The following is a 27,453-nucleotide window of genomic DNA, read 5'->3' as shown; positions in this document are numbered from 1 at the left end:
TTTTAATCCCAGCACTTGGCGGGGGGGGGGGGGGCAGAGGCAGGTTAGGGTTTAAATTCGGGGCTAGCCTGGTCTACAGAGCAAGTTCTAGGACAGCCAGGCGTACACAGAGACACCCTGTCTTGGAGGGGAAAAAAGTATGGTTGCTAATGCTTGTGATCTCACAATACCCAGGAGACTGAGACTGAGGCAGGAGGATTGCTACATGTTAAATTCCAGCTTGGGCCACATAATGAGACCCTGTTGTACCCCCTCTCCCCCCAGCTTCTTTCTCTGTTTTGATTGTTAGTTTGTTCTCTTTATTCCTTTAGTTTTCTTTAGGTTTGCTCTCTGTTCTTTTTCTAGCTTACTGAATGAAAACATGTTTAATTTTTCTTATTTTAAATTTATATGCTCAAAGGTCCTGTTAAGTATTGGTAACAGGTATTTAAGATCTGAGTAGTTTGTAATTTAAATTTTTAAAAATATATTTTATTAATTTATTTATATTACATCTCAGTTGTTATCCCATCCCTTATATCCTCCCATTCCTCCCTCCCTCCCACTTTCCCCTTACTCCCCTCCCCTATGACTGTGACTGTGGGGGACCTCCTCCCCCTGTATATGCTCATAGGGTATCAAGTCTCTTCTTGGTTGAAAAACATTTTTTTTGAGATAGAGTTTTTCTGTGTAGCCTTGGCTGTCCTAGACTTGCTTTGTAGACCAGGCTGGCCTTGAACTCCTCCCCCTGTATATGCTGCCTCTGCCTCTCAAGTGCTAGGATTAAAGGCTTGTGCCACCACACCCAGTACAATTTTAATTTTTTGCTTGTTTGTTTGTTTGTTTTGTTTTTTGAGACAGGATTTCTCTGTGTAATAACCCTGACTGTCCTGGAACTCTCTTTGTAGACCATGTTGGCCTCAAACTTAGAGATCTGCCTGTGTCTGCTTCCCAAGTGCTGGGAGCCACCACACCCGGCTTATGGTTTTAATTCTTTCTTCTTCCTTAACTCTTGATTCTAAGCAAGCAGTTTTTAGTTTCTTTCTCTTTTTTTCATACTTTTTCTTTTAAAATTATTATTGGGTGAGTGCAGGTGCACATGCATGCCATGGAAGGTGTGCAGAGGTCAGAGGGCTGCTTCATGGAGTTGGTCCTCGTCCACTGTGGGTTCTAGGGTGAACCGAGCTCATCAGAACTGTATAGAAAGCTGTTTTACTCACAGGGCCTTCTCCCTAGCTCATACTTTTTCTCTAATTAGTAAAAATTTAAAAACAGCATTTAAAGGGCTGGAGAGATGGTGCAGAGGTTAAGAGCGCTGGCTGCTCTTCCAAAGGTCCTGAGTTCAATTCCCAGCAATCACATGGTGGCTCACAGCCATCGATAACGAGATCTGGTGTCCTCTTCTGGCCTGCAGGCATGCACACAGGCAGAATACTGTATACATAATAAATAAATATTTTTAAAAATGGCATTTAATTTCTTGGCGGGGGTAAGGAAGGGAGTACACATTACGTGGCACTCTAGTGGAGGTCTGAGGACAACTTGTGGGAGTTAGCCTTCCATCGTATGGTCTTCAGGGTTAGCAGTAAGCACCTGTGCCTGCTGAGCCACCTCAGGCTCTGCATCCTTGACTGAATGGTTTGGGTTCCATTGTTATTGTGCTTCTTTCTCTTCCTCTTTCTAGCTTCACTCGGGTTCTTGTTGATTCTTTTTGTAAGATCCCTGACTATACTGCCTGTGCTTGCTCTGCTCTTGCTCATCACCCCTGGGAAGCCACAGGTGACATGGCCTAGGCTCCTCTTCCTTCATGGCTGTTAGAATGAGTGGTCTTTAAAAACATAAATATGATGGCATTTCCAGGCTTAAAGTCTTTCAGTGATGTATACTTGTTTGCTTATTGAGGCAAGGTCTCATGTGGCCCTGGCTGGCCTCACACTGGCTGTGAAGCCAAAGATGACCTTGAATTTAAGGTCCTCCTGCCTTCATCTTCCAAATATTGAGATTATATGCTGAGTCTGCCATGCTTAGAGTATTGACTCTTGTTGATTATACCACGAAAACCAAACATTGTTTTGCTGGGAATGTAGCTGGGGGGGGGCATGAAGAGGAGGAGGAGGAGGAGGAGGAGGTGCGGCGGTGGGAGCAGCTGCTTGCCTGGCATGCCCAGCACGCATGATTCCATCCCCAGCACTGTAGATGAACAGACAAAACCCCAACCCTGACTGCTTGTGCTTTGTGAATGAGCCCTTGCCTTCCTTGTTTGCAGCTCTTCCATTCTCTCCCTAACCCTCCCTCTGTCCCCAAGACAGGGTTTCTCTGTGTAGCCTTGGCTGTCTTGGACTCACTTTGTAGAGCAGGCTGGCCTCGAACCCACAGAGATCCGTCTTCCTCTGCTTCCCCATTGCTGGGATTATAGGTGTGTGCCACCGTACCTGGCTTCTCCTTCTAGTTTGCTGGCTTCCATTTAATCCCTCTGATAAGCATTAAGCTTCTTGACACTCATTCTTCTGGGCTGCTGCTTTGCCAGGAGTGTTCTTTTCTTTTCCCTTTGGTCCTAGTCTCTAAAGGGGAACGTACTCACCCTTTGTTATCAGAAGCAATGCCATGTATCCCCTCGGTGACTAGATCGTTTCCCTATTTAGCTACCAGGCTGGCTGCTCCCTCACCTTTTCTGATTCCTCACTGTGGTAGCTTGAATGAGAACAGCTTCCGTAGGCTCATAATTTTGAGTTCCCAGTTTATGGAACTGTTCTGGAAGGGTTGGCAAATGTGGTATTGTTGGAAGAGGTCAGTCTCTGAGCCTCTGTCTTGTAGATCGAGATGTAAACTCTCAGTTGTTCCTACCACTATGCCTTTGTTTCACTATCGTGGGCTCTAACCCTCTGAAACCATAAGCCACAAATTAATACTTTCTTTCATAAATCACTTTGGTCAGTTACTTTATCACAGCAATAGAAGAGTAACCAAGATAGTGCCTAAGTGTGATTGTGCTGTTCCTTTCAGATGGGGACCACCATCTTACCTCGATCCCTTTCAGCAGGGTTTCGTTCTCTACAGAGTCATGGTTGTCCTGGAACTAATTCTATAGCTCAAGCTGGCTTTGAACTCATGGTAGTCCTTCTCTATCAGCTGAGGTTATGGACGTGAGCATACACAGCTCGGCCGATCTATCTATCTATCTATCTATCTATCTATCTATCTGTCTTTCTTTCTCTTCTTCTCTCTTTTTGTTTTGTTTTTGTTTTTTGAGATAGGGTTTCTCTGTGTAGCTTTGGCTGTCCTGGGCTTGCTTTGTAGAGCAGGCTGGCCTCGAACTCACAGCACCCTGTTTGGGTGCCGTATGTCCCAGTCCACGGGACAAGTTGAACCAGGATTCACCTGAAAGAGGGAGTGAGGATTGAAAGTGAGGGACAGAGATGTGAGAAATAATGAGTCAAGTCTGGAAATTTCTGATTAGGACTCTCTTTACTGCACATGAGTAAGACGTTATATAGCCAGGTCAATGGGATCTCTTCTGATCCCACTTTCCCTAGCCCCCAGGCAAGAATAGAGTCGCCTGTAAGGACTTCCCTATTTCCTTAAAAGGTAGACAATCCAGATAGCCTAGAACACAATACCTCCTTTGACAAGGGTCAACAGCTCGAAGGTCACAGCGTGCAGCCTAAGCACGGGATTTCTAACATGCCTGAATTTAGCATGGCTCCCCACATCAAAACAAAAAGAAAAACTTCCCAAGGATATGCAATAAAAAGTCTCACATCCTGGTCCCAGACTCCATGTTCTCTTTACAAATAATCAGTATTTGAGCTGGGGATGTGGGCATGTGGCCTAATAGAACAATTAATTGCTTATCACATACAAGGCCCTAGGCTCTTCCCAAAAGAAAACCAGAGATAACGTCATTGAGTTCACGTATTCCCCCCACCCCAGCCTGTAATACAAGACACAAAATTCTAGTTATGTTCCATCTTCACCAAAACGCAAATTTTAGCATCTGCATGTTTATGGTTAAACATTGAGTGAAAAATTTTTTGAATTTTTGGTTTATAAATAGCATTATACGCCACATTTAAGGCTCATATATAAAAGCTGAAGAAGTAAGCCAGTTTTTCTTCTTGCATTGAGGTGAATACCATTTGAGATCCCTTTGCTAATGCCTCGTTATGTCAGGTTAGCTGGCTCATGTTAGGATAAGGCTGATTGCCTTGTGCCTGTTGTGTGACAGTTTCCTGGGACATTGAAACACCCGTCCTGCAGGGAAGCTTGTAGCTGGGCCTTTTGGCTACTTTATTTGGTTTCTGTATTTGTCACCCTTCTCCCCCCAATCCTGTCATCAGCACTAGGTAGGCAGGAAAGAAGCAGGGAGGGACAGGGGATGTAGACTCCTTCCTGCTGATGGGGCAGTGGGTTCCGTGGGGCAGGTTTGATCTTCGCCATCAGGATGTTCAATTTCTTCTTCTCATCTTTTTGCACACTACTCCTTGACAAACTGCAACCAATAGCAATAAACTGCAGCCAACCAACAGCAGCAATAGCAACGACAGCCATCCGGGCCCTAGCATTTATATAGCCTCTGAAAATTCCCAGAGTTCCAAAGGCCATAGACACAATCTGCAGCTGGGGAAACCACACACCTGCAGGAGAGCATGAGGTTAATCATAGTCACCTGCTGCGAAGCAGCTGTGGACAGTCTGAAGCAGCTCCATGTCCCACAGCTGGGATTAAAACAAAAACATACTCACATAACTGGCTTTTAAATTTTTTTTGGAGACAGTTCTTTTGTAGTCCTGGCTATCCTGGACTTGCTTTGTAGATCAGGCTGGCCTCAAACTCACAGAGAGTCACCTGCTTCTGCCTCCCGAGTACTGGGATTAAAGGCGTGCGCCACCATGCCCAGCTCTGTCCTGGAACTCTGTTTGTAGACCAGGCTGATCTTGAACTCACCCCACCTGGCCTAGTTTAACTGGGTTTGTAAAGAAACCAAAATTCTCATTACAGAAGTTCCTTCAGCCAGAAGAGAAACAACTCAAAACAGTTTCAGGAAGTCCTGGAAACTGAGCAGTTTCACCAGGCCCCACCCTCCCAGAGTAAACAGTAAAGCTTCAAAGAGGACTCTGCCGCCAAACCAGCTGCTCAGATAGATACCAGGCTTCCCAGAGGCTTAAGGAACCTGAAAAGGACACTCTCCAACTTGCTGAGCTGCCTGCAGGCTGTGCAGTGTCTTCCAGGTTCCCGCTTTTGTGAGCTGTCACCCATGCTGGGATGAGCTTTGGTGATACAGCTGTCTTTGAGTCATTTCTGCTTTTGTAAGTAACCTATAACCCATACTCCTGTCCGTAACCCCAATAAAACTGGTTCAGCCAGGTGGCGCATGCCTTTAATCCAGCACTCGGGAGGCAGAGGCAGGCAGATCGCTGAGTTCAAGGCCAGCCTGGTCTACAAAGTGAGTCCAGGATAGCAAGGACTGTTACACAGAGAAACCCTGTCTCAAAAAACAAAAACAAACAAACAAACAAACAAACAGCCTAACTGGTTCATCAAGTCAGTCTTTGGTGCTATCTGTACCTTGTTCTGTGATGGGTTCCCATCTGGGGTGAAAAGGCATGTGTTTTGTCCTACAGGTAACACCTCTGTTCTCATATGCTGTCAGTTGTCTTCATGGGACTTCCCCCGTAGAACAGAAGCCCAGCGTGGCTGTGGTGACAAGACCTTGTTTTGTGGTCACCTCTTTCAGAGGTATTTACCATTCTTTCCTCCTTTGCTCTTTGCTTTCTGTTTCCATGCCTCTTAGGTTGGCCTTAACCACTGTCCAGTCTGTTCTTAGTCACAGTTTTATTTTTTTTATTTTTTATTTTATTTATTTATTTATTTTTTTTAGTCACAGTTTTAACCAGCTTGCCCAGGCTTACTATTTGGTAACATCAACTCCAAGCTCAGCCTCCTAAGTAAGCTCACAAGTGAGATTAGAGCGGTTATGCTGAAATCACCGCTGCTTTTGTGCGCTTGTCTCAGTTTTCTCTGAGTGCCTCACCACAGCTTTCTGCTTGCCTATCATAATCCCGTCTAAATAGTTCCTTTTGGGGGTGGGGTTTGAGGCAGGGTTTCTCTGTGTCACAGTGGCTGCCCTGGACTCACTCTGTAGACCAGGCTGTCCTCAAACTCACAGAGATCCACCTGCCTTTGCCTCCTGAGTGCTGGGATTACAGCTGTTCCGCCACCACGCCTGACTAAATGTCTACTTCTTACACATACAAAACTTACGGTCTGGGTGTAGAGGTGGCTTAGCCATTCAGAGCTCTTTCTGCTTTACAGAAGATCCAAGTTTGGTTCCTGCACCCACCCACATGGCCGCTTACAATTGTGTGTAATTCCAGTTCCCAGGGATCTGACGTCCTCTTCTACCTTTGGAGGGCAGCCAGGCATGCACATGGTGCACATACAGGCAGATAGACAGCCAGGCATGCACATGGTGTGCATACATGCAGATAGACAGCCAGGCATGCACAAGGTGCACATACATACATACATGCAGGCAGACAGCCATAGAGGGCAGCCAGGTATGCACATGGTGCACATACATACATACATACATACATGCAGGCAGACAGCAATAGAGGGCAGCCAGGCATGCACATGGTGCACATACAGGCAGATAGACAGCCAGGCATGCACAAGGTGCACATACATACATACATGCAGGCAGACAGCCATAGAGGGCAGCCAGGTATGCACATGGTGCACATACATACATACATACATACATACATGCAGGCAGACAGCCATAGAGGGCAGCCAGGCATGCACATGGTACACATACATGCATACATGCAGGCAGACAGCCATAGAGGGCAGCCAGGCACGCACATGGTGCACATACATGCATACATGCAGGCAGACAGCCATAGAGGGCAGCCAGGCACGCACATGGTGCACATACATGCAGGCAGACAGCCATAGAGGGCAGCCAGGCACGCACATGGTGCACATACATGCATACATGCAGGCAGACAGCCATAGAGGGCAGCCAGGCACGCACATGGTGCACATACATGCATACATGCAGGCAGACAGCCATAGAGGGCAGCCAGGCACGCACATGGTGCACATACATGCATACATGCAGGCAGACAGCCATAGAGGGCAGCCAGGCACGCACATGGTGCACATACATGCATACATGCAGGCAGACAGCCATAGAGGGCAGCCAGGCATGCACATGGTGCACATACATGCATACATGCAGGCAGACAGCCATAGAGGGCAGCCAGGCACGCACATGGTGCACATACATGCATACATGCAGGCAGACAGCCATAGAGGGCAGCCAGGCATGCACATGGTGCACATACATGCATACATGCAGGCAGACAGCCATAGAGGGCAGCCAGGCATGCACATGGTGCACATACATGCATACATGCAGGCAGACAGCCATAGAGGGCAGCCAGGCATGCACATGGTGCACATACATGCATACATGCAGGCAGACAGCCATAGAGGGCAGCCAGGCACGCACATGGTGCACATACATGCATACATGCAGGCAGACAGCCATAGAGGGCAGCCAGGCACGCACATGGTGCACATACATGCATACATGCAGGCAGACAGCCATAGAGGGCAGCCAGGCACGCACATGGTGCACATACGTGCATACATGCAGGCAGACAGCCATAGAGGGCAGCCAGGCACGCACATGGTGCACATACATGCATACATGCAGGCAGACAGCCATAGAGGGCAGCCAGGCACGCACATGGTGCACATACATGCATACATGCAGGCAGACAGCCATAGAGGGCAGCCAGGCACGCACATGGTGCACATACATGCATACATGCAGGCAGACAGCCATAGAGGGCAGCCAGGCATGCACATGGTGCACATACATGCATACATGCAGGCAGACAGCCATAGAGGGCAGCCAGGCACGCACATGGTGCACATACATGCATACATGCAGGCAGACAGCCATAGAGGGCAGCCAGGCATGCACATGGTGCACATACATGCATACATGCAGGCAGACAGCCATAGAGGGCAGCCAGGCATGCACATGGTGCACATACATGCATACATGCAGGCAGACAGCCATAGAGGGCAGCCAGGCATGCACATGGTGCACATACATGCATACATGCAGGCAGACAGTCATAGAGGGCAGCCAGGCATGCACATGGTGCACATACATGCATACATGCAGGCAGACAGCCATAGAGGGCAGCCAGGCATGCACATGGTGCACATACATGCATACATGCAGGCAGACAGCCATAGAGGGCAGCCAGGCATGCACATGGTGCACATACATGCATACATGCAGGCAGACAGCCATAGAGGGCAGCCAGGCATGCACATGGTGCACATACATACATACATACATGCAGGCAGACAGCAATAGAGGGCAGCCAGGCATGCACATAGTGCACATACATACATACATACATGTAGGCAGACAGCCATAGAGGGCAGCCAGGCACGCACATGGTGCACATACGTGCATACATGCAGGCAGACAGCCATAGAGGGCAGCCAGGCACGCACATGGTGCACATACGTGCATACATGCAGGCAGACAGCCATAGAGGGCAACCAGGCATGCACATGGTGCACATACATGCATACTTGCAGGCAGACAGCCATACACGTATTTTGCTTGTTTCCAGACAGGGTCTCACTATGTATCTCTAGTGGCCTGGAGCTAACTATGTAGACCAGGCTGGTGTCGAACTCACAGAGATCGATCTGTCTCTGCCTCTTCAGTGCTGGGATTAAAGGTGTGCACCACCATGTCTGGCTTCATACACATTTGTTAAAAAAAACTGCCAGACTACAAGAATCATATGAAGACACCACATGAGTGTCTTCACACCCTGGCATCTAGTTCTTAGTGAGATTTTGTGGAGCCTGTTTAGGTAGGACACACCTGTAACCTCTGCACTTGAAGCTTATGTAGACCAAGAATTCAAAGTCACGAAAGGCTGTATAAAGTCTAAGATAGCTTGAGCTGCAATGCAAGACCCTGCCTCAAAAAATCAAAACAGAAAACCATTAGGTATCATGGGCTGTACTGTACCTTTCATCCCTGCACTTGGGAGCTAGAACAGGCAGATCTCTGAGTTCAAGGCCAGCCAGAACTACATAGTAAAGCCTTTATCTCAAATAAAGGAAGAAAGACCCACCCTTCCTTCCTTCCTTCCTTCCTTCCTTCCTTTCTTCCTTCCTCCTTCCTTCCCTCCCTCCCTCCCTCCCTCCCTTAAGTTAGGCAGGCTTTTGGGGCTACCTGACCTTTACTTGTTTGTTTGGATGCCTATCAGCTCTTCCAGGAGTTCCCATGTTGCCAGAATGGCCAGTGTTTATGGTAAATTTTCTTTTACTGTAGTCCCTGACCAGCAGCATCAGCATCGTGTTAGACTTGTAAAATGAAGAGCCTGGGGCCTCATTTTCTGAAGGGTTTGTCTTAGGAGCCATTGCTTACAATACTGAGTTCAAAGCTCCCCACACGGTCTCAGTAAAAGCTGTGTATCTTTTTCTTTTTTAGGATTTATTATGTATACAGTGTTCTGCCTGCACGTACACCTGCAGAACTGAAGGGGGCATCAGATCTCATTAGAGATGGTTGTGAGCCACCTTGTGGTTGCTGGGAATTGAACTCAGGACCTTCAGAAGAACAGTCAGTGCTCTTAACCTCTGAGCCATCTCTCCAGCCCCATCTTGGACTTACACATAGTTGTGAGCTTGCACGTGGGTGCTGGGAATTGAACCCAGGTCCCCAGGAAGAGCAGTCAGTGCTCTTAACCCCTGAGCCCTCTCTCCAGCCCTCATGTATCTTTTTTAAAGATAGGGGGTCATATCCAGGCGTGGTGGTGCACTCCTTTAATCCCAGCACTCGGGAGACAGAGGCAGGCGGGTCTCTGTGAGTTCGAGGCCAGCCTGGTCTACAAAGCGAGTCCAGGACAGCCAAGGCTACACAGAGAAACCCTGTCTCAAAAAGCCAAAAGAGAAAAAAAAAAAAAAAAGATGGGGAGTCACACTGTGACCCAGCTTGGCCATGGAACTATGTATGCCAGGCTGGCCTGGACTAATGACAGTCCTCTGGGTGCCAGTGTTACAGTTATGGCCTACCATGACTGGCCCCTCATTGGCTATTTAATTAGTAGGTATTAATGTCCACTGCTTGATTTGTATGTTTTTCTGGATCCCATGTTTTGCATGCCTGCTTTGGCTAGTCACTGCACTGAAAGGTTGCATGTGGCCTGTCTCATAGCACCTTACAACACCCAGGGGGCTCAGCACTTCATTAAATGAAGAAGAGAAGTGGCCTCCGGGGTGATGTGTGATATTTTGGCAGTGCTACACACCCTGTAAGTGCCGTGTGCAATTTCACCAAGGCCGTTACTTCAGAGCCTGAGTTGTTTCTAGCACACCATGCACTCTTTTTTTTTTTTTCAAGACAGGGTCTCTCTGTGTAGCCTTGGCTGTCCTGGACTCACTTTGTAGACCAGGCTGGCCTCGAACTCACAGCGGTCCACCCGCCTCTGCCTCCCGAGACACCATACTCTCTTTACATAAACCTTTGCTCCCAAAGTGTGTCACTGTGGCTGTCACATGCTCATGTAACAATCATTATAATACCCAAACTCTTCATTTTCCTATCACTACAGCTTTCAGCTTCTTTTCACACAGGCTGACTTCCTCCAGCTGTGGCCTGCCGTGTGCGTGCGTGCGTGTGCGTGCGTGCGTGTGTGTACACCACTGCGCCCAGCCTTTTTGTGGTTTTTCGAGACAAGGTTTCTCTGCAGCCATGGCTGGCCTCAAACTCATGAAGATCCACCTGCCTTTGCTGGGATTAAAGGTGTGGCTGCCACTACACCTCGCACTCTTTATACTTTTTATTTTAAGACAGGGTCTTACTAAGTTGCCTGGAATGTTCCTGAACTCAGTGTAGTGGAGAGAGGCCTTGAACAGGCAGTCCTCTCGTGGAGCCTACCGGCTAGCTAGGATCCAGGTCTATGCACCAGACTTCCTTGTTTTCTTTAAAAGCAGACTTTATTTTATTATTATTTTTTCAAGACAGGGTTTCTCTGTGTAGCCTTGGCTATCCAGGACTCTTTTGTAGGCCAGGCTGTCCTTGAACTCACAGTGGTCTACCTGCCTCTGCCTCCTGACTGCTGGGATTACAGGTGTGTACCTCTATGCCCTGCTAAGATTTCTTTTCTTAATATTCACTTACTTAGTGTGTGTCAGAGTTCTACAGAAAGTAAGATGGGCCTTTGAAATCATAGTGGCAGCTACATTTTCACATATATAGCATCTCAGAATATAGGCTGCTATGTTATGAAAACAAAATGTATTTTTTTGTTCCCAAACTGCAGTAGTTAATGCAAAAGACTTCTGTAACTGCAAAAACTGTATCTCCACCAACAGACAGCTCTGCAGGAGTAGGCACACAGCGGCTAGGTGTCCTTTAATCTAGTGGAGCTCCCAAGTGTTGAAGGCTCAGGTTGGCTTACAGAGTAAGATTTCTGTAACTCTCTCCAAGGTTGGGTTTCTTCTTAAAGTGTCTCACAGGACTTAGGAAAACTCCATTTTAAAGGATTAAAAAAATCTCTTTATTTCCGTGTATTTGTTTGTTTGTTGGTGTGCATGCCATGACAAGCTATGGAGGTCAGACTACTTGGAGGAGTCAGTTCCCCCACCATGTGGTGTGGGGGTTCAGCTCAGTTGGCCGCCAGGGCCTTTACCTGCTGAGCCATCTCGCTGGCCCTGTAAAAGGGGAGAGCAAGCAGGTAGGCCAGGAGGTTCACAGGCAGAGTCTGCAAGGAGGCTAAGCCCAGAGGCTTTAGGGGCGTGGAGTTGGGGTGCAGCACTCCACGCTGTGGGCACGTCCTTGTGTGCCCCTAAGCCTCCGTGCTCTGGCTGTCCAGGAGCTTGCTCTCAGAGCCCTGTCCTTGGGATTTTTGTCCTGTTTTGCCCTCTACTTGTTACTGTTGTTACTTGTTGATTTTGTTGTTGCTGCTGCTCTTTCTGAGATAGTGTCTCACTCTGTAGCCGCCTGGATTAGGGATTTAATAGTTACCTGGGCTTGTGAGTGCTGAGATCACAAGTGTGCACCGCTAGGTTAAACACTCTTCTGTGGTGTTTTGAGACAGTCTTAGGTGCAGCCTAGGTTACCATGGTCCTTTGGTTCTTCCTTTCCATTGTCCCTAGTGCTGGTCTCTGAGCATGGCCTGCCACACCTGGATTTCACTTTTCCTGTTCCCCACTGTTTTAGGATCAGTGATCCTAAAATCTCAGCCTCCAAGCAGCTGGGCTTATAAACCTGGCTCCTTTGAGGTCTCTGTGGAGATTATATATTATGTTAGGCATGGTGGCTTTTAGGAGATGAGGTCAGAAACCCACTGAGGCCTGTCTGGGTGGGACATCATCGTTCCAGCACTTGGGAGGTGGAAACAGGATCAGAAGTTCTGGGTCCTTCACAGCCACAGTAAGACTAGCCTGACTACATGAGACCCTGTCTCAAACAAACCAACCAGAAATAGGGGTCTTGCCATCTGCTGTCAGGCAAGCTGGGTCATGGAATTAAGGTTAGAATTTCTTCTGACCTCCAGGAGGGTGGGGGTAGGGTGGACAGAGACACACAGTAATGTAGGTACTTGATTTTTTTTTTTCCCCTTTCAAGACAGGGTTTCTCTTTGCAGCTTTGTCTGTCCTGGACTTGATTTATATAGAGCAGGCTGGCCTCGAATTCAGAGAAATCCGCTGAGTGCTGGGATTAAAGGAGTGCGCTGCCATGCCTGATGGTACTCATATTTTTGTCTCGTAAATTAACTTGCACTTTCACTGATGGATAAATTGGTGTGTTATACAGATCTGACTTCTGAGTTTATTTTACATCTTTAAAAAATTATACTATATTAAGTTCAGTAAAGCATAACTGACTAGAAAAGCAATGTTGATACTTTGCTTCTTAGATTAAAATCCCACATTTTTATTATATGTACATTTTTCAATAGGAAATATTTTTTAAATGTTTGTTTCTATGCTGCTGTGCTGTCGTCTTGATTGAATGCATTAACAAATAACAGACTTGTGTTATTTACGTACAATGGTATACAGGTTTGGAGCTTCTGGGCATGGCCTGCCACACCTGGATTTTACTAAATTTGAACATGCTTTACAACAATGATGTCAAGCACTATCAGATTCTGGAGTATATCAGATTTTGGCTATTTGGGTTAGGGATGCTTGACTAGTAACTAGTAACGTCTATACCGTATCCCCCACTCTGAGGAAACTCAGATTTACACCACCTCTGAACCCAGGGCATTTGGGGTAAGGGATTGTCAGTCTGTACTTGCTAATACCTGCCCAGCACTTTCTCCATGCCAAGTATCTAGTCACTTACAGAGTCTGAGTCCTGCGAACTCCCCAGGCTGCATCTGCCAGCACTGCTGTGTTACCTCCGCCCCTCTCGCTTGTGCAGTAGTGATCTGGAAGGTATCACAGACAGAACCTGAGTCAGCTCCGGGTCCTGGTACCACCCTGGTATCACTCCCCAGCGTGGACTGTAGGAATTCAGCCAGGGTCTTTTCTCCAGATGTCACTGGAGTAGCAACTCTGAAATATCTTGTTCATTTTTGGAGTTTTCCCAAATTCACTTGGAGGAATTTATCGGTTCGTTTTAAAGTGTTGCTGATCATGTTTGCCAGGGACTGAAGCACAGCAGTGTTTCTGACAGTAAAGGCAGACGGCTTCCGGAATGGGCAGCTCCCGAGCGGGAGTGCCAGCCTCCCAGTGCCTCCCATCTGCTGTGCACGAGTGAGTCCCGGCTGACCTGTGATGCTGTCCTCCTTTGCTCCATCATTAGCCACACGCTGTGAGGTCTTGGAAGTTTGTACTTGGATTTGCTGTTCACAACAGGAAAACCAGAGGGCGTTGTTACTTGTTTTCGCATTGAGAGCTGAAGGAGTTGCAGGATCCTGTGAGAGGCTGATGAGGTCGTCCCAGGCCACTGAAGATGGCCTTCAAGGCCGGAGGCTGCTTTGTTGTAAAAAAGTGTACCCGCTGCCACCAAGCTGAGCTGCTTGGCTTTTCATAGTTATACATCTGAGTTTGAAAATATTACCCACTAGCAGGCCATGGTGGCACACACGCGTAAGCCCTGCACCGAGGAGGCAGAGGCAGGTCGATATCTGAGTTTGAGGCCCCCTGGCCTCCACAAAGTGAGTTCCATGATAGCAGAGCTACGTGGTAAGGCCCTGTCTAAAAAAAAAAAAGGGAAATAAAGGTATCTATTTCTGCCATCCTTCTCCCTTTGTTTGTTAGTTTGAGACAGGGTTTCTCTGTGTAGCCTTGGCTGTCCTGGTCTCTTCGTAGCCCAGGCTGGTGGCTCTGCCTCCCTGAGTGCTGGCATCACAGTGCGTGCCACCACACCTGTCTCTTCTCTCACACAGCCCGTCTTTCTCTTTTGTAGACTGTCCTGGCCTAGAGCTCACTATGCCATTCAGCTTGCCCTTGAGTGCATGCCACTCCGCCCAGTTTGAAAAATAAAGTTGCAGGAGTGTATCTCCATGAAAGGAACAGCCACTCTGCCGACACACCGCTCTCTGTGACTTAAGCCATTTGCACTGGTGCTGGCTGAGGCCGCCTTCCATGCTTTGTCTCTTCCAGGCTGCAGCTTGCGTTGCCCACTAGTGGGTACTAACAAGCTTCATGCACTTAGAGACTCTTTTAATGTGGTAGGAAGGCAGAAGTGGGAGATGAGCTATAAACAACAAATGAGGAACAGCACAAGTGCCCAGGGAGTAGTGCCAGTGAGGAGATGAGGCTGGGGGCTTTTAGATAGCAGAGAGATAGCAGAGACCACAGCTTTCCCGCCTAGCACTGCGTAGATGAAACAGCTGATGTCTTCTGATGAGGCCTGACTGGATTACACACAATGTGAATTACAAACCCTAAATTGCATATTTTTGCCACTTATTTTTATATCTTGTCTTCATTACTATGTGCGATATATTCAGTAACATAGTAAGTCCAGAACTGCCATCATTCAATATAAAATTATTTGTGTAAATTTGTGTTATTTATTGATCTTTGAGATAGGATTTCAAAGATAAAATTAGTCTAGCTTTGACATGACTAGAACTCAATATTTAGGCCAGGCTGGCCTTGAACTCAGAGGTCATCTACCTCTCTTTTCTGAGTACTGGATTAAATAAAACCTCACAGGACCACCATGCCCTGGTTCTGAATCATTTTTTTGAAGCTCCATGTTAACTTATTCTGTATTTGGGCCCTTGAGAAGAACACAAGGCAGGGAGGACTCCAATACTGTGCTCCTTGTGGCGTACTCAAACATGATTTTAAAAAAAATATTTTTTTGAGACAGGATTTCTCTGTGTGGCCTTGGCTGTCCTGGACTCACTTTGTAGACCAGACTGGCCTCAAACTTATAGTGATCCACCTGCCTCTGCCTCCCGAGTGCTGGGATTAAAGGCGTGCGCCACCACCACTTCTGGCCAAACATGATTTTTTAAAAAGGCATGAGCTGCCAGATGACTGGTGGTGCAGGCCTTTAATCCCAGCACTCGGGAGGCAGAGGCAGGCAGATCTCTGTGAGTTCGAGGCCAGCCTGGTCTACAGAGTAAGACCAGGACAGCTAGGACTACACAGAGAAACCCTGTCTCAAGAAAACAAAAGCAAGCAGTGAGTGTGAGCACCATGAAGCCCCATGCTGGTCACCACCTATGTCCCTGCGCCTCCCTTTCTTGTAGGGTGAAGAACCTGCAGGAGTCTGACAGGCTGCTGCATAACTGGGGATTTGAGGATTGCTTTGTGTTCCTCAGCAGCTTGAATTGGAAAAATGTAAGAACGTCATGTATGTACTTTGTCGAATATAATTCTAAGGATTGTCTAAAGGCCAGAAAAACAATAGCATGACACTTAAACATCATGTGTGACACAGAATCTCACACTGTAGACCAGGATAGCCTCTCACAGCGTTCACCTGTCTCTGCCTCCCCAGTGCTGGGTTTAAAGTCTGTGCCACTGTGCCTGGCCTGCTCCCTGATTTTTGATGTCTTTATTTACCAGTATGATCTCAGCACTTTTTGAAAGGCATAGCGTTTCCCTCTCCACACCTCTTTGAAGGAGAACTTTATTATTGATTTATTGTAAATTGTTGTTTGAGGCAGGGTTTCTCTGTGTAGCCCTGGCTGGCCTGCACTTGCTGCAGTACCTCCTGGGTGCTGGATTGCACCTGAGGTTATAGGTGTGTGCTAGCACGCCCAGCTTCTTCAGAGGGGCGTCTTAAAAATCCCCTCCCCAACAATCTTACAGCTAGGGTGACCTTGACTGTCTCATCTTCTTACCTCCCAGGCGCTAGGATTTTAAGCATGTTCTCAATTCCTGTGTATGCTGGGGTCAAGCCTGAGTCTTGTGCATGCTGAACAAACATTCTGTTGACTGCGTAAATTCTAATCTTGGATGGTTGGGTTGGTTGATATGAAACAGTTTTCATACTGTAGTCCAGGCTGGCCTGGGACTCACTATGTAGTCCAGGGTGGCCTTGAATTCTTGGCAGTCTTTATGCTTCAACCTCCAAAATGCTGGGATTACAGGTGTAACCCACCATATCCTACAAAATAGCTAATAAGAATTTAAAAGGAATATCATTGCAAAAATAAAAGCATTTTTCTTTCCTTCCATTTGAGATACTGGCAACCTTTTTTAGAATAAACTGCACATCTCTCTGCATATTTAACAGAAGGGTCTATTAAAAATAGGTCATTTGAATATGACTGCATTTTAATGAGATAAGATCTGGTGTTAGAATGTGTGCAAATTGAATTTATCTAATGTTTATTCATAGTTTTTCTTTAATGAAGAAATTAGTATTTCATTAGCCTAAGTGAGACAGCAGGACAGCAATTTGTAGTGAGTGACTCTGTTTGTGATGAGCAGGAATCTGTATACACAAGTGCCACAGGATGAGGCGGTGGTAGAGGTGCACTTTAGCAGCTTATTGTAGTCATTAAAAACCTGCTCCATAGGCGGGCGTGGTGGTGCACGCCTGTAATCCCAGCACTCAGGAGGCAGAGGCAGGCAGATCACTGTGAGTTCGAGGCCAGCCTGGTGTACAAAGTAAGTCCAGGACAGCCAAGGCTACACAGAGAAACCCTGTCTCTTAAAAACAACAACAACAACAACAACAACAACAACCCCACTCCATACCTGGGCAAGGCGACACATGCCTGTAGTATTCCTGGCATCTGGAAGGCAGAGGCAGAACAATCTTAACTCCAAATTGGCTTGGGCTATATAGAGAGACTGTCAAACAAAGAAAAATAAGGAATGGGGCAAGGGTGGGGACAAAAGAATTTAGGAAAAAACTATTTTGAGAAAAAAAAAAGAGTAGATTTTTATAGTGTGTGTGTGTGTCAAGCTGCCTTGGGAAAAATGACATATGATAACAACAGAAGCTTGTCATCTTTAGCAGTTAGTTGCTAACAGTGCGGGGGGCCTGGGAGAAGATGCCAGTTTGCTATCCTGGCCCCCTCAGCCTCTTCCCCTGCTGTCACCTGTCCCCCCTGCGAAGCCATTCCTGACACTGTTGCTGTGAACTGCGGTGACCTCTCCCCATTAGAGGTTAACAGGAAGGCGATGCTCTCACACCTGACTTCTCATTAATGCCCTGTGCTCTCTCTGGCTCGCTGTTGTGTTTCTGCTTCACCTGGTTTCCGGCCCCACCTTTGACAGCCTTGCTGCTGCTGCTGCACATTGGAAACACCCCTGGCATGTGGGTGGTAGGCGCTCGTTCCAGGTCAGCTCACCAGAGCATGTTAGCGGGCACCTTGCCAGCAGTTTGTGTTGGGAAAATGAATGGATCTGGAATGCCCGGCAGATGAGGGCCGTGTGGGACTATGTACAAGAACAAAAGCGGGAAGCCATTGTATTCTGGAAAGTCATACTGGAAGGAAAATGTGCCAAAGTGTAGGGCAGTAAGAATTATCCCAGCTCTCTTCCCCCCAGCCTGGAAGATGAGCAGAAAAGGAAGGGACTTTTCTCCGGTGCCTTTTAGGTGCCAGGAACTGTGGTGGGAACCACACTGCTATCACCCACTGTAGTGAGACAGTGCATTAGAAGATAGGTCTGGATGTGGGCCAAGCTGAGCACAGGTGGGATAGCTGAGTCCTGCAGGACACAGCCACGCAGAGACAGAAGTTCAGCACCTCGGGTCCACAGCTTCCTGCCTGCTGTAATGACCCTGTAGAGGGAGCCTGCCACTTCTCTCTCACTTGGTTCCTCTATACCTAATGCTGTGTCTCTGTTTATGGCACAGGAGCTGCAGTAGTAGCTGTTACCAAGGCTTAGGATGCTGGGTCTTGACATGGAACTGACATGCAGACATGCTCTGCAAACTCTGGAGCTTTACCACTGTTTGCTGATGGAGTTTGCGTGGGGCTTCAGGGGTTTTGTTTTGTTTTTCATTTGTTTTGCTTTATGTTTTTACAGATGGGTACTCAAGAAGGCAGTTAGTTAGCATTTTAGTCAGCAGAAGGTTGGTGTTTATCTATGTGAGTCTCTTTTGGGCCTTTTGGCTCCTTTCCCTTTACTTTTCTGTTACAAACATTCAGTAATGCTTTCTGTATGCCAGGCCCACTATAGGAGATAGAGTGGTCAGTAATGCAGACAAGATCATGACTCTTTTTTTGTTTTGTTTTGTTTTTTGAGACAGGGTTTCTCTTGTAGTCCTGGTTGTCCTGGACATGCTTTGTAGACCAGAACTCATAGAGATCTGCCTGCCTCTGCTGGGATTAAAGGCATGCACCACCACGCCCAGCTCAGATCCTGACTCTTAACACTGACACTGTACAATTGATTGGCATTATTTTTCCTTCTGAGATAATTGAATCCAAGCCTACTGATTTCTTAGTTTGCTGATAAAAATGTATATGTAGATACACATATCTATGGATACCGTGTGTGTGTGTGTGTGTGTGTGTGTGTGTGTGTGTGTGTGTAAGAGAGAGAGAGAGAGAGAGAGAGAGAGAGAGAGAGAGAGAGAGAAAGAGAGAGAGAGAAGTACTTGGCTCTTTACTTAGTGGTTTTTGTTTTTAAAATAGGGTTTCACTGTGTGGCCTTGGGTCTGGAACTCACTTTGTAGATCAAACTGGCTTTGAACTCACAGAGATCATCTGCCTGCCTCTGCCTCCTGAGTTCTTTACGTAGTATTAATGCTAATTGTGCAGATATTTGGATGTGACCACTGAACTGAAGGGACTGTGAGAAAGATGAATTGGGTGGGTGCTTTACAAGACTAAGCTGGTTTTGTGTCTCAAGGACAAGCAGAGGGAGGCTGGACTTCCACTTCCGGCATGTGCGCATGCCGTGCTTGTGTTACCTGTTTGCTTCTGTCTATTGTGAGTGGAGGTACATCTTTGAGGCTTTTGTCATGAGGCGGTTATCCCAGGTTATCCCTCTCAGCTTGGATGCTTAGAGTTCCCTGGGCCTTAGGCAGCTTTAGTGTTTCTCCAGTTCCAGAAGATGTGGGCCAGCGGGCCAGCCCCAGGCATTACACTGTATTGTCCTGATAGGCACAAGAAGCCTCTGGCCTAACTAAGTCCACACTATGGCACAGTCTTTATAGTGTGGTTTATTTTGGACCTCAAGTTTTAAGATAATGTTCCTGCAGCTCACCTTTTCCCCCAATTAGGTTTTTTTTTTGTGACCTTGGAAAGAAAATTTATCCTTCTTGTCTGAGAAGTCATCAGGAGGAGTGCTAGTGGGAGGGCTGGGGAGACGGCTCAGTGCGTAACAGTGCATGCAGTGCAGCCTGCAGCCCTGAGGAGTCTGGGAACTACGTCAGGGCAAGGAGGACCAACCTCAGAGCTGCCCTCTGACCTCACACATGTGCTGTGTGCGGCATTGTCTCTCCACCTCTGTAACATGAGACCTGCGCACGTTATCATAAAGATACAAGGTGATGGTCATGGAAAACACCAGTTCTTCAGCTTTTCAAGATGGTATAATGGTGGCCCTTGGTGCCACTTGACTGTGCCTGCTACTGTTTCAGAGACTTGCTCAGGCTGTCAGTGATTCCCAGCCATTTCCTTGATTTTTTTGTAAAAGAGTTAGACTTTCATAATGTATGGAGTATTGTTAAGCCATTACCACTAGTCATGCGGCCCCTAGAGAGGGACACTCTGACGCAGAGCAAAGACAGCAAAGGTAAGTGACCTGAGGAAACAGCTGCTTGCCAGGACAAGTGGGCTCTATGGAAACGGCAGTGAGGAAAGCTCTCTATGTAAAAGTTAGAATACAAGGCCAGGCTGGCAGGCATGGAAGCACAGGCAAGTGCCTTTGGGGTGGAGAGGAGTGGGGGGCTAGGGTAGCTGAGCTGCCCTGTCTCGCAGAAAGAGCCTGGAGGTTTTGTATGAGACTGACCTGGGGATTCCTCCAGATAAACTGGCAGTTTGTGTGGGATAAAGTGGGCAGGGTAGAAGTGGGAGGGAGGAGACTGGTGCAGAGCCAGGGAGGCTGAGCCGTGCTGGGCCAGAATGGGATGGGCAGCCTTTGGTGGCCAGGGAATGCTGAAGAGGAAGGAGTGAAGTTAGGTGTAAGAAAAGCAGCTGCAGGCAAAGAGTGCAGGCCACCCCTCCCCCAGCAATTTAATTGTTAAACTTGCCAATAAAAGGACATTTTATTCTTTTCCAGCAAAAAGACTGGTTTGTTGTGAGGCAGTTCTCAAATGTGGATGGGGAAGGAGGCTAAGACTCACCGTTACCACTTCTACTGCTCCTGTAGCACGTTTAGGATCTGTCATTTAGCACGTTTTTCAAAAGAAGTCAGATGTTTTTCATGCCATATCAAATGCTCTGAACACCCTAGAGGGTCAAGTAGCAAGTTCCCACAGGGAGAGCTCAGCGCAGGCCCATGTGATGTGGCATGGCTGTGCTGATGACACCCAGGCTCAAGTTGGAGCTACGCACTGAGCCCTGGGAGTCAGGCTGCCCTGACCACCACTTCTGATGGCTCAGCAGCAGTCCCCAGGCAGGTGGGATAGAAACGTGAGCTGAAAAGAAAATTTCCTAACCTACTGTATTTAGCAAAATTTATCTTGAAAAAGAATCCACAGAGAATCTGTGGCCCTGGGATTAATTTAAGAATTCTTTCTGGCCGGGCAGTGGTGGCGCACATCTTTAATCCCAGCACTTGGGACGCAGAGGCAGGTGGATCTCTGAGTTTGAGGCAGCCTGATCTACAAAGCAAGTCCAGAGCCCGATCTACACAGAGAAAGAAACCCTGTCTCAAAAAACAACAAACAAAAACAAAACAAAGAAAAGTGATTCTGGGGCTGGAGGTCAGAGGTTGAGAGCACTTCCTGCTCTTCCAAAAGTCATGAGTTCAATTCCCAGCAACCACATGGTGGCTCACAACCATCTATAATGAGATCTGGTGCCCTCTTCTGGTGTGCAGTTGTACATGCAAGCAAACATTGTACATAATAAATAACTTTTTATTTTATTTATTATTATTATTTTTAATAAATAAATCTTTAAAAAAGAAAGTGATTCTGTTACAAATTCATGTTTAAAGAGTTCTGATTGTTGGCAGTTATGAGGCAAAGCATGTGGATGCCACTGGGAGGGCGAAACGGCACCTTTACTACAGAAGGTGTACTCCTTGAGGGACTTGTATAGCTGATGGCACAGAGCAGTAATTCTGAGGGCTGGAGAGAAGGCTCAGCAGGCAAGAGCATGTGTTGCCCTTCTGAGGACCATGGTGCTCCCAATGACCTCCACAGGCAGTGTGTACATGTGAGGCACAGATGCGCATACAGGCAAGACACCCCCACACAAAAATAAAAACAAATACATCTTTCTTTCTTTCTTTCTTTCTTTCTTTCTTTCTTTCTTTCGGTTTTTCGAGACAGGGTTTCTCTGTGTAGCCCTGGCTGTCCTGGACTCGCTTTGTAGACCAGGTTGGCCTCGAACTCACAGCGATCCGCCTGCCTCTGCCTCCCGAGTGCTGGGATTAAAGTCATGCGCCACCACCGCCCGGCAAAACAAATAAATCTTAAAGAACATGTAAGTGCTTAAGCTTTTAGACCTCATGTGGTTATTCATGTGCTCGGGAACTCAGGTGGGCCGCGAGCACAGAGCAGTGCGCAGGAGGACAGGTGGCTTTTAAGTCACTGCCAGGATTCCTGAAGGTGGCCAACCTCAGCTGGGGCTTGTGGCATGGTGGGAGAGAGTAAGTGAAGGCAGAGAAGAGCGCAGGGCCCAGGATGAGTGGGTAACAGGTGCCAGGCCCCATGTGGGGCTGCTCTGTAGAACGTGCTCAGCAGGCACAGCTGTTGCTCCGTGAGAGGAGGGCGAGTGTGCAAGCAAGCAGAGGAGGTCTTCGGGCTGTGAAGGATGAAAAGGAGGGAGTGAGCGGAGCTTTTGCCCTGAGGTGGGAGGTGACAAGGACGGTGGTTACGTGGTTACTGCTCCCTGCTTGCCATTAGCTGCTGCCTTTCCAGCTGCCTGTGGGGAGCTGCCACTTGTTCTCTGGGGCTGAGTGACAGGACAAAGCTGGCTGCCAAGATGGTAAGTTGGGTTTAACTCTTAAGCTTGCAAAGTTCTAAGGTCTAGACTTTTCCCTTCTGCCAGAGAGCTTCAAGTTGGGAAGCAAGCCATCTGCCAGGGAGTCGTGACCCTTTGAAGAGGAACAGAGGCTGCCTCAGACAGTGACTACAGCTGTTAAAAGGGACGTGTGAGCTCCAAGTAGTGTTACACACAGAGTGGAGAGGAAATAGGAAGAGATATACAGAGCTAGGTGATTGGCTGTTGGGAGACAGCTGTGCTGTGAAGTGAGCGGCTGAGTGTAGCCTTCTCTTCTGCCTGGGCTGGACGCCAGAGACCCCGAGTACAATAGTAGAGCCCATGAAGATTTCCAGGAAGGAACTTTGTTGCAGTGGGCAGCCAGGGAGCAAGTTCCTATGGATTACCTCAGGCTCCACAGTAAGGTTGGGCAGGTAGCGCATGGCCTGATGTGCGGTTAGAGGAGAGAGCAGCCTCGGGTGGGAGAGAGCAAGTGTCCTAGGGTCCAGCTGTGCTTCTGTGCGCCCTTTAAAACTTTCTCATCCATCCATCCACTTCCTTGCTAATTTGGGGGTGGAGGGGGCGGGTAGTGGGTAGCTTTGGTTGTAGCCCTGGCTGTCCTGGAACTCACTCTGTAGACCAGGCTGGCCTCAAATTCAGAGATCCACCTGCCTCTGCCTCCTGAGTGCTGGGACTAAAAAGCATGTGCTACCACACCCAATTCCAGTTTTAAGTTTAAAAAAAAAAAACCACACATGAATTACTAGGAAAAGAAACTGAGAAGGGATGCAGAGATGGTTTAAAAGCACTTGCTGTTCTTCCAGAGGACCCTGGTTCAAGATTCCTGGCACCCACAATGGACCACACAACCATCTGTAATTCCAGTTTCTGGGGATCTGATGCCCTCTTCTGGCCTCCTCGGGCATGTACAAACATGGAGCAAACTCTTACACACACAGTATTTGTAAAAATCATGATTTGGTGGTCTGAGTTTCAGGAAGGGGAGGTCTCCTGTCAGCTGCAAGTTGGATCTTATTCACCCATTCCCCTTGTACTGGTACCAGCATGGTTCTGGACTGTTGCTCACAGTTCCCTCAGCCTAGAATGTTCTTACGCAGCCGTAGGGCCCAACAGGAGCCTCTTTTCTCAAGCCTCAGGGTTACTCAGGTGCATTCTGCTGCTGTTCCTCAGACTCCGCCCAGCCGCCCGTGGCATCTCGCACAGCAGATAACCACAGCCACCCTCCCTGCAGTCAGGCCGAGGCCCTTTGTTTTACTCAGTGTTCACCATGCAGTTCAGTGCTGTTCCATGTGTAATTGCCTTGTTTTGTCCGTTGTCAGCAGAACAGATAGTGTTGTTTGTATCTGGGGGTTTTTGGTTTGTTGTTTGTTTGTTGAGGTGGGATCTCACTGTTGTAGCCCTGAAGCCAATATCTTGCTTGCCTTTGTCTCTCAAGCCTGGGTTTAAAGGTGTGCACAGTATCTGTGCCTTAGCAGAGGTGAAGCCGGTTCCCAGGACCACGTGACCCTCTCAGGTCCTAACTGTGGAACCCTCAGTTTTGCACTTGCTCAAAGTCACTCCCAGTTTTGAAGTCTTCTTTTCTACTAAGTTTGTTATTTGGGAATCAAACAGAACAAGTCATATAGTGTCACAGGCCCCTTTGGAAGAAAGGAGGGGCCTGTGGCCTGTGGGTTTGCCGTGGTGCCTGGGATAAAGATAATGCTGTGAAGAACACACAGGCAGACACACTTAGGAGCGGCAGTGTCTCCCTTTTTAGTTACTTCAAGGGGGCATCTGTCTGTGCTTGTGTGTGAATGTATGTCACTAGGCTTGTCAGCCAGCACCTGTACCCACTGAGCCATCTCACTGGCTCAACAGAAACAACCCAGCATACACGAGACATTTCTCCTTGAAGAAAATGTGCTTCTTGAAGAAAAAAGGAAACTTGACCATCTGAGTTCAGTCCCTGTAACCCACGTGGTGGAAGCAGAGCACTGCTTTCTACAGCTTGTCCACTGCCCACAGCACCTCACATGTCACCTGTGTGCATCCAACCACAGCACAACAAAGAAAAAAAAATGGTACATGCCTGTAATCCCAGCACTCCACATGTCACCTGTGTGTGCATACACACAGTAAATGTTAACAACAACAACAGCACAACAAAGAAAAAAAAAACGGCACATGCCTTTAATCCCAGCACTCAGGGAGGCAGAGGCAGGCAGATCTCTGTGAGTTCCAGGCTAGCCTGATCTAGAGTGAGCTCCAGGACAGCCAGGGCTACACAGTGAAACACCGTGTCTTGGAAAGGAAAAAAAAATGTATTTTTTAAATAGGAAGAGTTGGGGGGCACATTTAAAAGTCACTTTTAACTCAAGCCAGAAACTATTTGCTTTTGACCTTGCAGTATAGTGTGTTGGGTATGTTTCCCCCATTTGCTTGTGGTCAACACAGCTAGGTTCCAAATCCAACCCTGACATTCGCCAGGCAGGAGGGTGATGGCAACAGAGGAAGGAGCCTTCCTGGGTGGACTCCAGCCCTGCGCCTGATCGCCCGAGAGACCTGTAAAACCACAGCATGTGCCTACTCCATCGTTTCTGCTGCACAGGGTCTGGAGTGGGTTGAGAGCGCACACTCTGGGCTGCCTGGCAGTCTGTGGACCACAGTTAAGTACCTGAGCAGTGGGCACTGAGGTGCAGTAGACGCGCCTGAGTCTCTGTTAGAATTCTTGGAGTGCATTTGGAAATATGGAATTTAAGACCAAGGAAGTTTTCCTTCTAAAGTCTGGGAGCCCTTGTTCCATGTGTTTGAAGGTGGAAACGTGGAAAATGACAGTTACAATGAATATTTTATAGTTAGTCTAACAATATCTAATTGGCTACATATGTGAAATTGCTCTTATAAAATATGAGGTGAATGTTAAGTCTCAATTGAAGTCGTATTTTAAGACGTGAGGTTCATAGTGGAATATAAAGTAGTTTAGCTTTGCTTGCTCATCTCAATGTGCTGTTTACTGTATTATTTTTCTCTTTTTCCTCCAGGCCGCTGACCTGAGTAAACCAATAGATAAAAGGATATACAAAGGAACACAGCCTACTTGTCATGACTTCAACCACCTAACAGCCACAGCAGAAAGTGTCTCTCTCCTAGTGGGCTTTTCCGCAGGCCAAGTCCAGCTTATAGACCCAATCAAAAAAGAAACTAGCAAGCTGTTTAATGAGGAAGTAAGTAGCACTCGGCTTTAGCTGTTAAGAACCCCTGTAGGAGCCCCTGTGTTCCTGCTCAAGGGCCTTGTTTTACACTGGGCTGAGCCTGCTTTTCATTTGCTTAGCTCTCTTTACCGTGTATTATGCAAGTGTAAATGTGGTAGACAAATGCTCTGAACATGTTTTTCCCTGAGGTAACTGTTTGTGTGTTCGTACAGAGACTGGTCAGCTATCTACAGCATGGGGGCTGGGGAGACGGCTCAGTGGGCTAAGTGTTTCTTTGGATTTCCAGCACCCACATAAAAAGCCAGACATGGCCACTTGTGGAGACCAAAGGATCCCAGGGACTCAACACTCAGCTAGTCTAGAAGACAGTCTGTGAGCTCCAGTTCAATGAAAAATCTTGTTTTAAAAAAATACAGCTGGGCTCTATGGCGCAAGCCTTTGATCCCAGCACTCGGGAGGCAGAGGCAGGTGGATCTCTGTGAGTTCGAGGTCAGCCTGGTCTACAAAGTGAGTCCAGGACAGCCAAGGCTACACAGAGAAGCCTTGCTTCATAAAAATTAAAATTAAAAATAAAAATTAAAAAAATACATAATTGCTGGGCATGGTGGCACATGCTTTTAATCCCAGCACTTGGGAGGCAGAGGAGGTGGATCACTGAGTTCTAGGCCAACCTGGTCTACAGAGCAAGTCCAGGACAGCCAAGTCTACAAAGAGAGACCTTGTCTTGAAAAACAAATAAACAAATAAATGTGTAACAGTAGAGGAAGCTGTATCATGTGACTTCTGATCTCAACAGTCATGTGGGTGCACACACATCACTTCTATAATGGGAACAAGTATATTGATAACTTGAGATGTGATTTTTGTTTTGTTGTTTTGAGACAGGATCTTACTGTGTAGCTCTGACTGGTCTGGGACTCACCATGTAGATCAGGCTGGTCTCGAACTCGCAGAGATCCTTCTGCCTCTGATTCCCACGTGCTGGGATCAAAGGCGTGCGCCACCATAGCCAGTTCTTGATATGTATATTTTAAACAAGAAAGTACAGAATTCCAAACACTGTTCACGTCACTAACCAATTTCATATAGATGGAATGACTTGATGACATATTCTAAGGCTGCTCAGATCGCAGCTTAAGCTCGTGTGTGTGTGTGTGTGTGTGTGTGTGTGTGTGTGTGTGTTTGGCAGGCATTTGGCTAAGGTGTGGCTCTCATGCTCTTGAATATATTTTTATACAATTACCTTTGACATTAGGAATCCTGGACCTAAAACTGGATCGCAGCAGCACACAGGTTTTGCAAATGTTGCATGCGCTGGGGTTTCTGGCGCATCTCCAGCTCCATTCAGGTAGGAGCGTGAGCTCTCTGATTCCTGTTGAGGAGTGTGTCAGGGCTCTGACTCCTGTTGAGGAGTGTGTCAGGGCTCTGACTCCTGTTGAGGAGTGTGTCAGGGCTCTGACTCCTGTTGAGGAGTGTGTCAGGGCTCTGACTCCTGTTGAGGAGTGTGTCAGGGCTCTGACTCCTGTTGAGGAGTGTGTCAGGGCTCTGACTCCTGTTGAGGAGTGTGTCAGGGCTCTGACTCCTGTTGAGGAGTGTGTCAGGGCTCTGACTCCTGTTGAGTGTGTCCAGGCTCTGACTCCTGTTGAGGAGTGTGTCCAGGCTCTGACTCCTGT

The 27,453-nt window shown here is 47.5% G+C and overlaps 1 protein-coding gene across 10 annotated transcripts in view; it reads left to right on the top strand.

Annotated features, from left to right (window-relative positions):
• WDR20 (WD repeat domain 20) overlaps positions 1 to 27,453 on the top strand; it is a 65,157-nt gene that overhangs the window by 14,907 nt on the left and 22,797 nt on the right. For 6 of the 10 annotated variants that reach the window (XM_084793485.1, XM_084793486.1, XM_084793480.1 and 3 more), the window contains exon 2: positions 25,610 to 25,792. The exons of 2 other annotated variants lie outside the window; for them this stretch is intronic. Coding sequence is in view for 5 of the 8 variants with exons in the window: in XM_084793486.1 (XP_084649612.1) it covers positions 25,610 to 25,792 (183 nt within the window). In the remaining 3 variants the exon portion in view is untranslated. Of the gene's footprint in view, positions 1 to 5,600; positions 5,716 to 15,754; positions 15,847 to 25,609; positions 25,793 to 27,453 lie in introns of those variants that run through there. 2 more of the 10 variants (XM_084793478.1, XM_084793481.1) reach the window with 2 other exon arrangements.

The sequence above is a fragment of the Acomys minous genome, assembly GCF_964271855.1.
Source record: "Acomys minous genome assembly, chromosome: 8".
NCBI classification, from domain to species: domain Eukaryota; kingdom Metazoa; phylum Chordata; class Mammalia; order Rodentia; family Muridae; genus Acomys; species Acomys minous.
The sequence above is the reverse complement of the archived record's forward strand: the minus strand, read 5'-3'. Positions and strand labels throughout refer to the sequence as shown.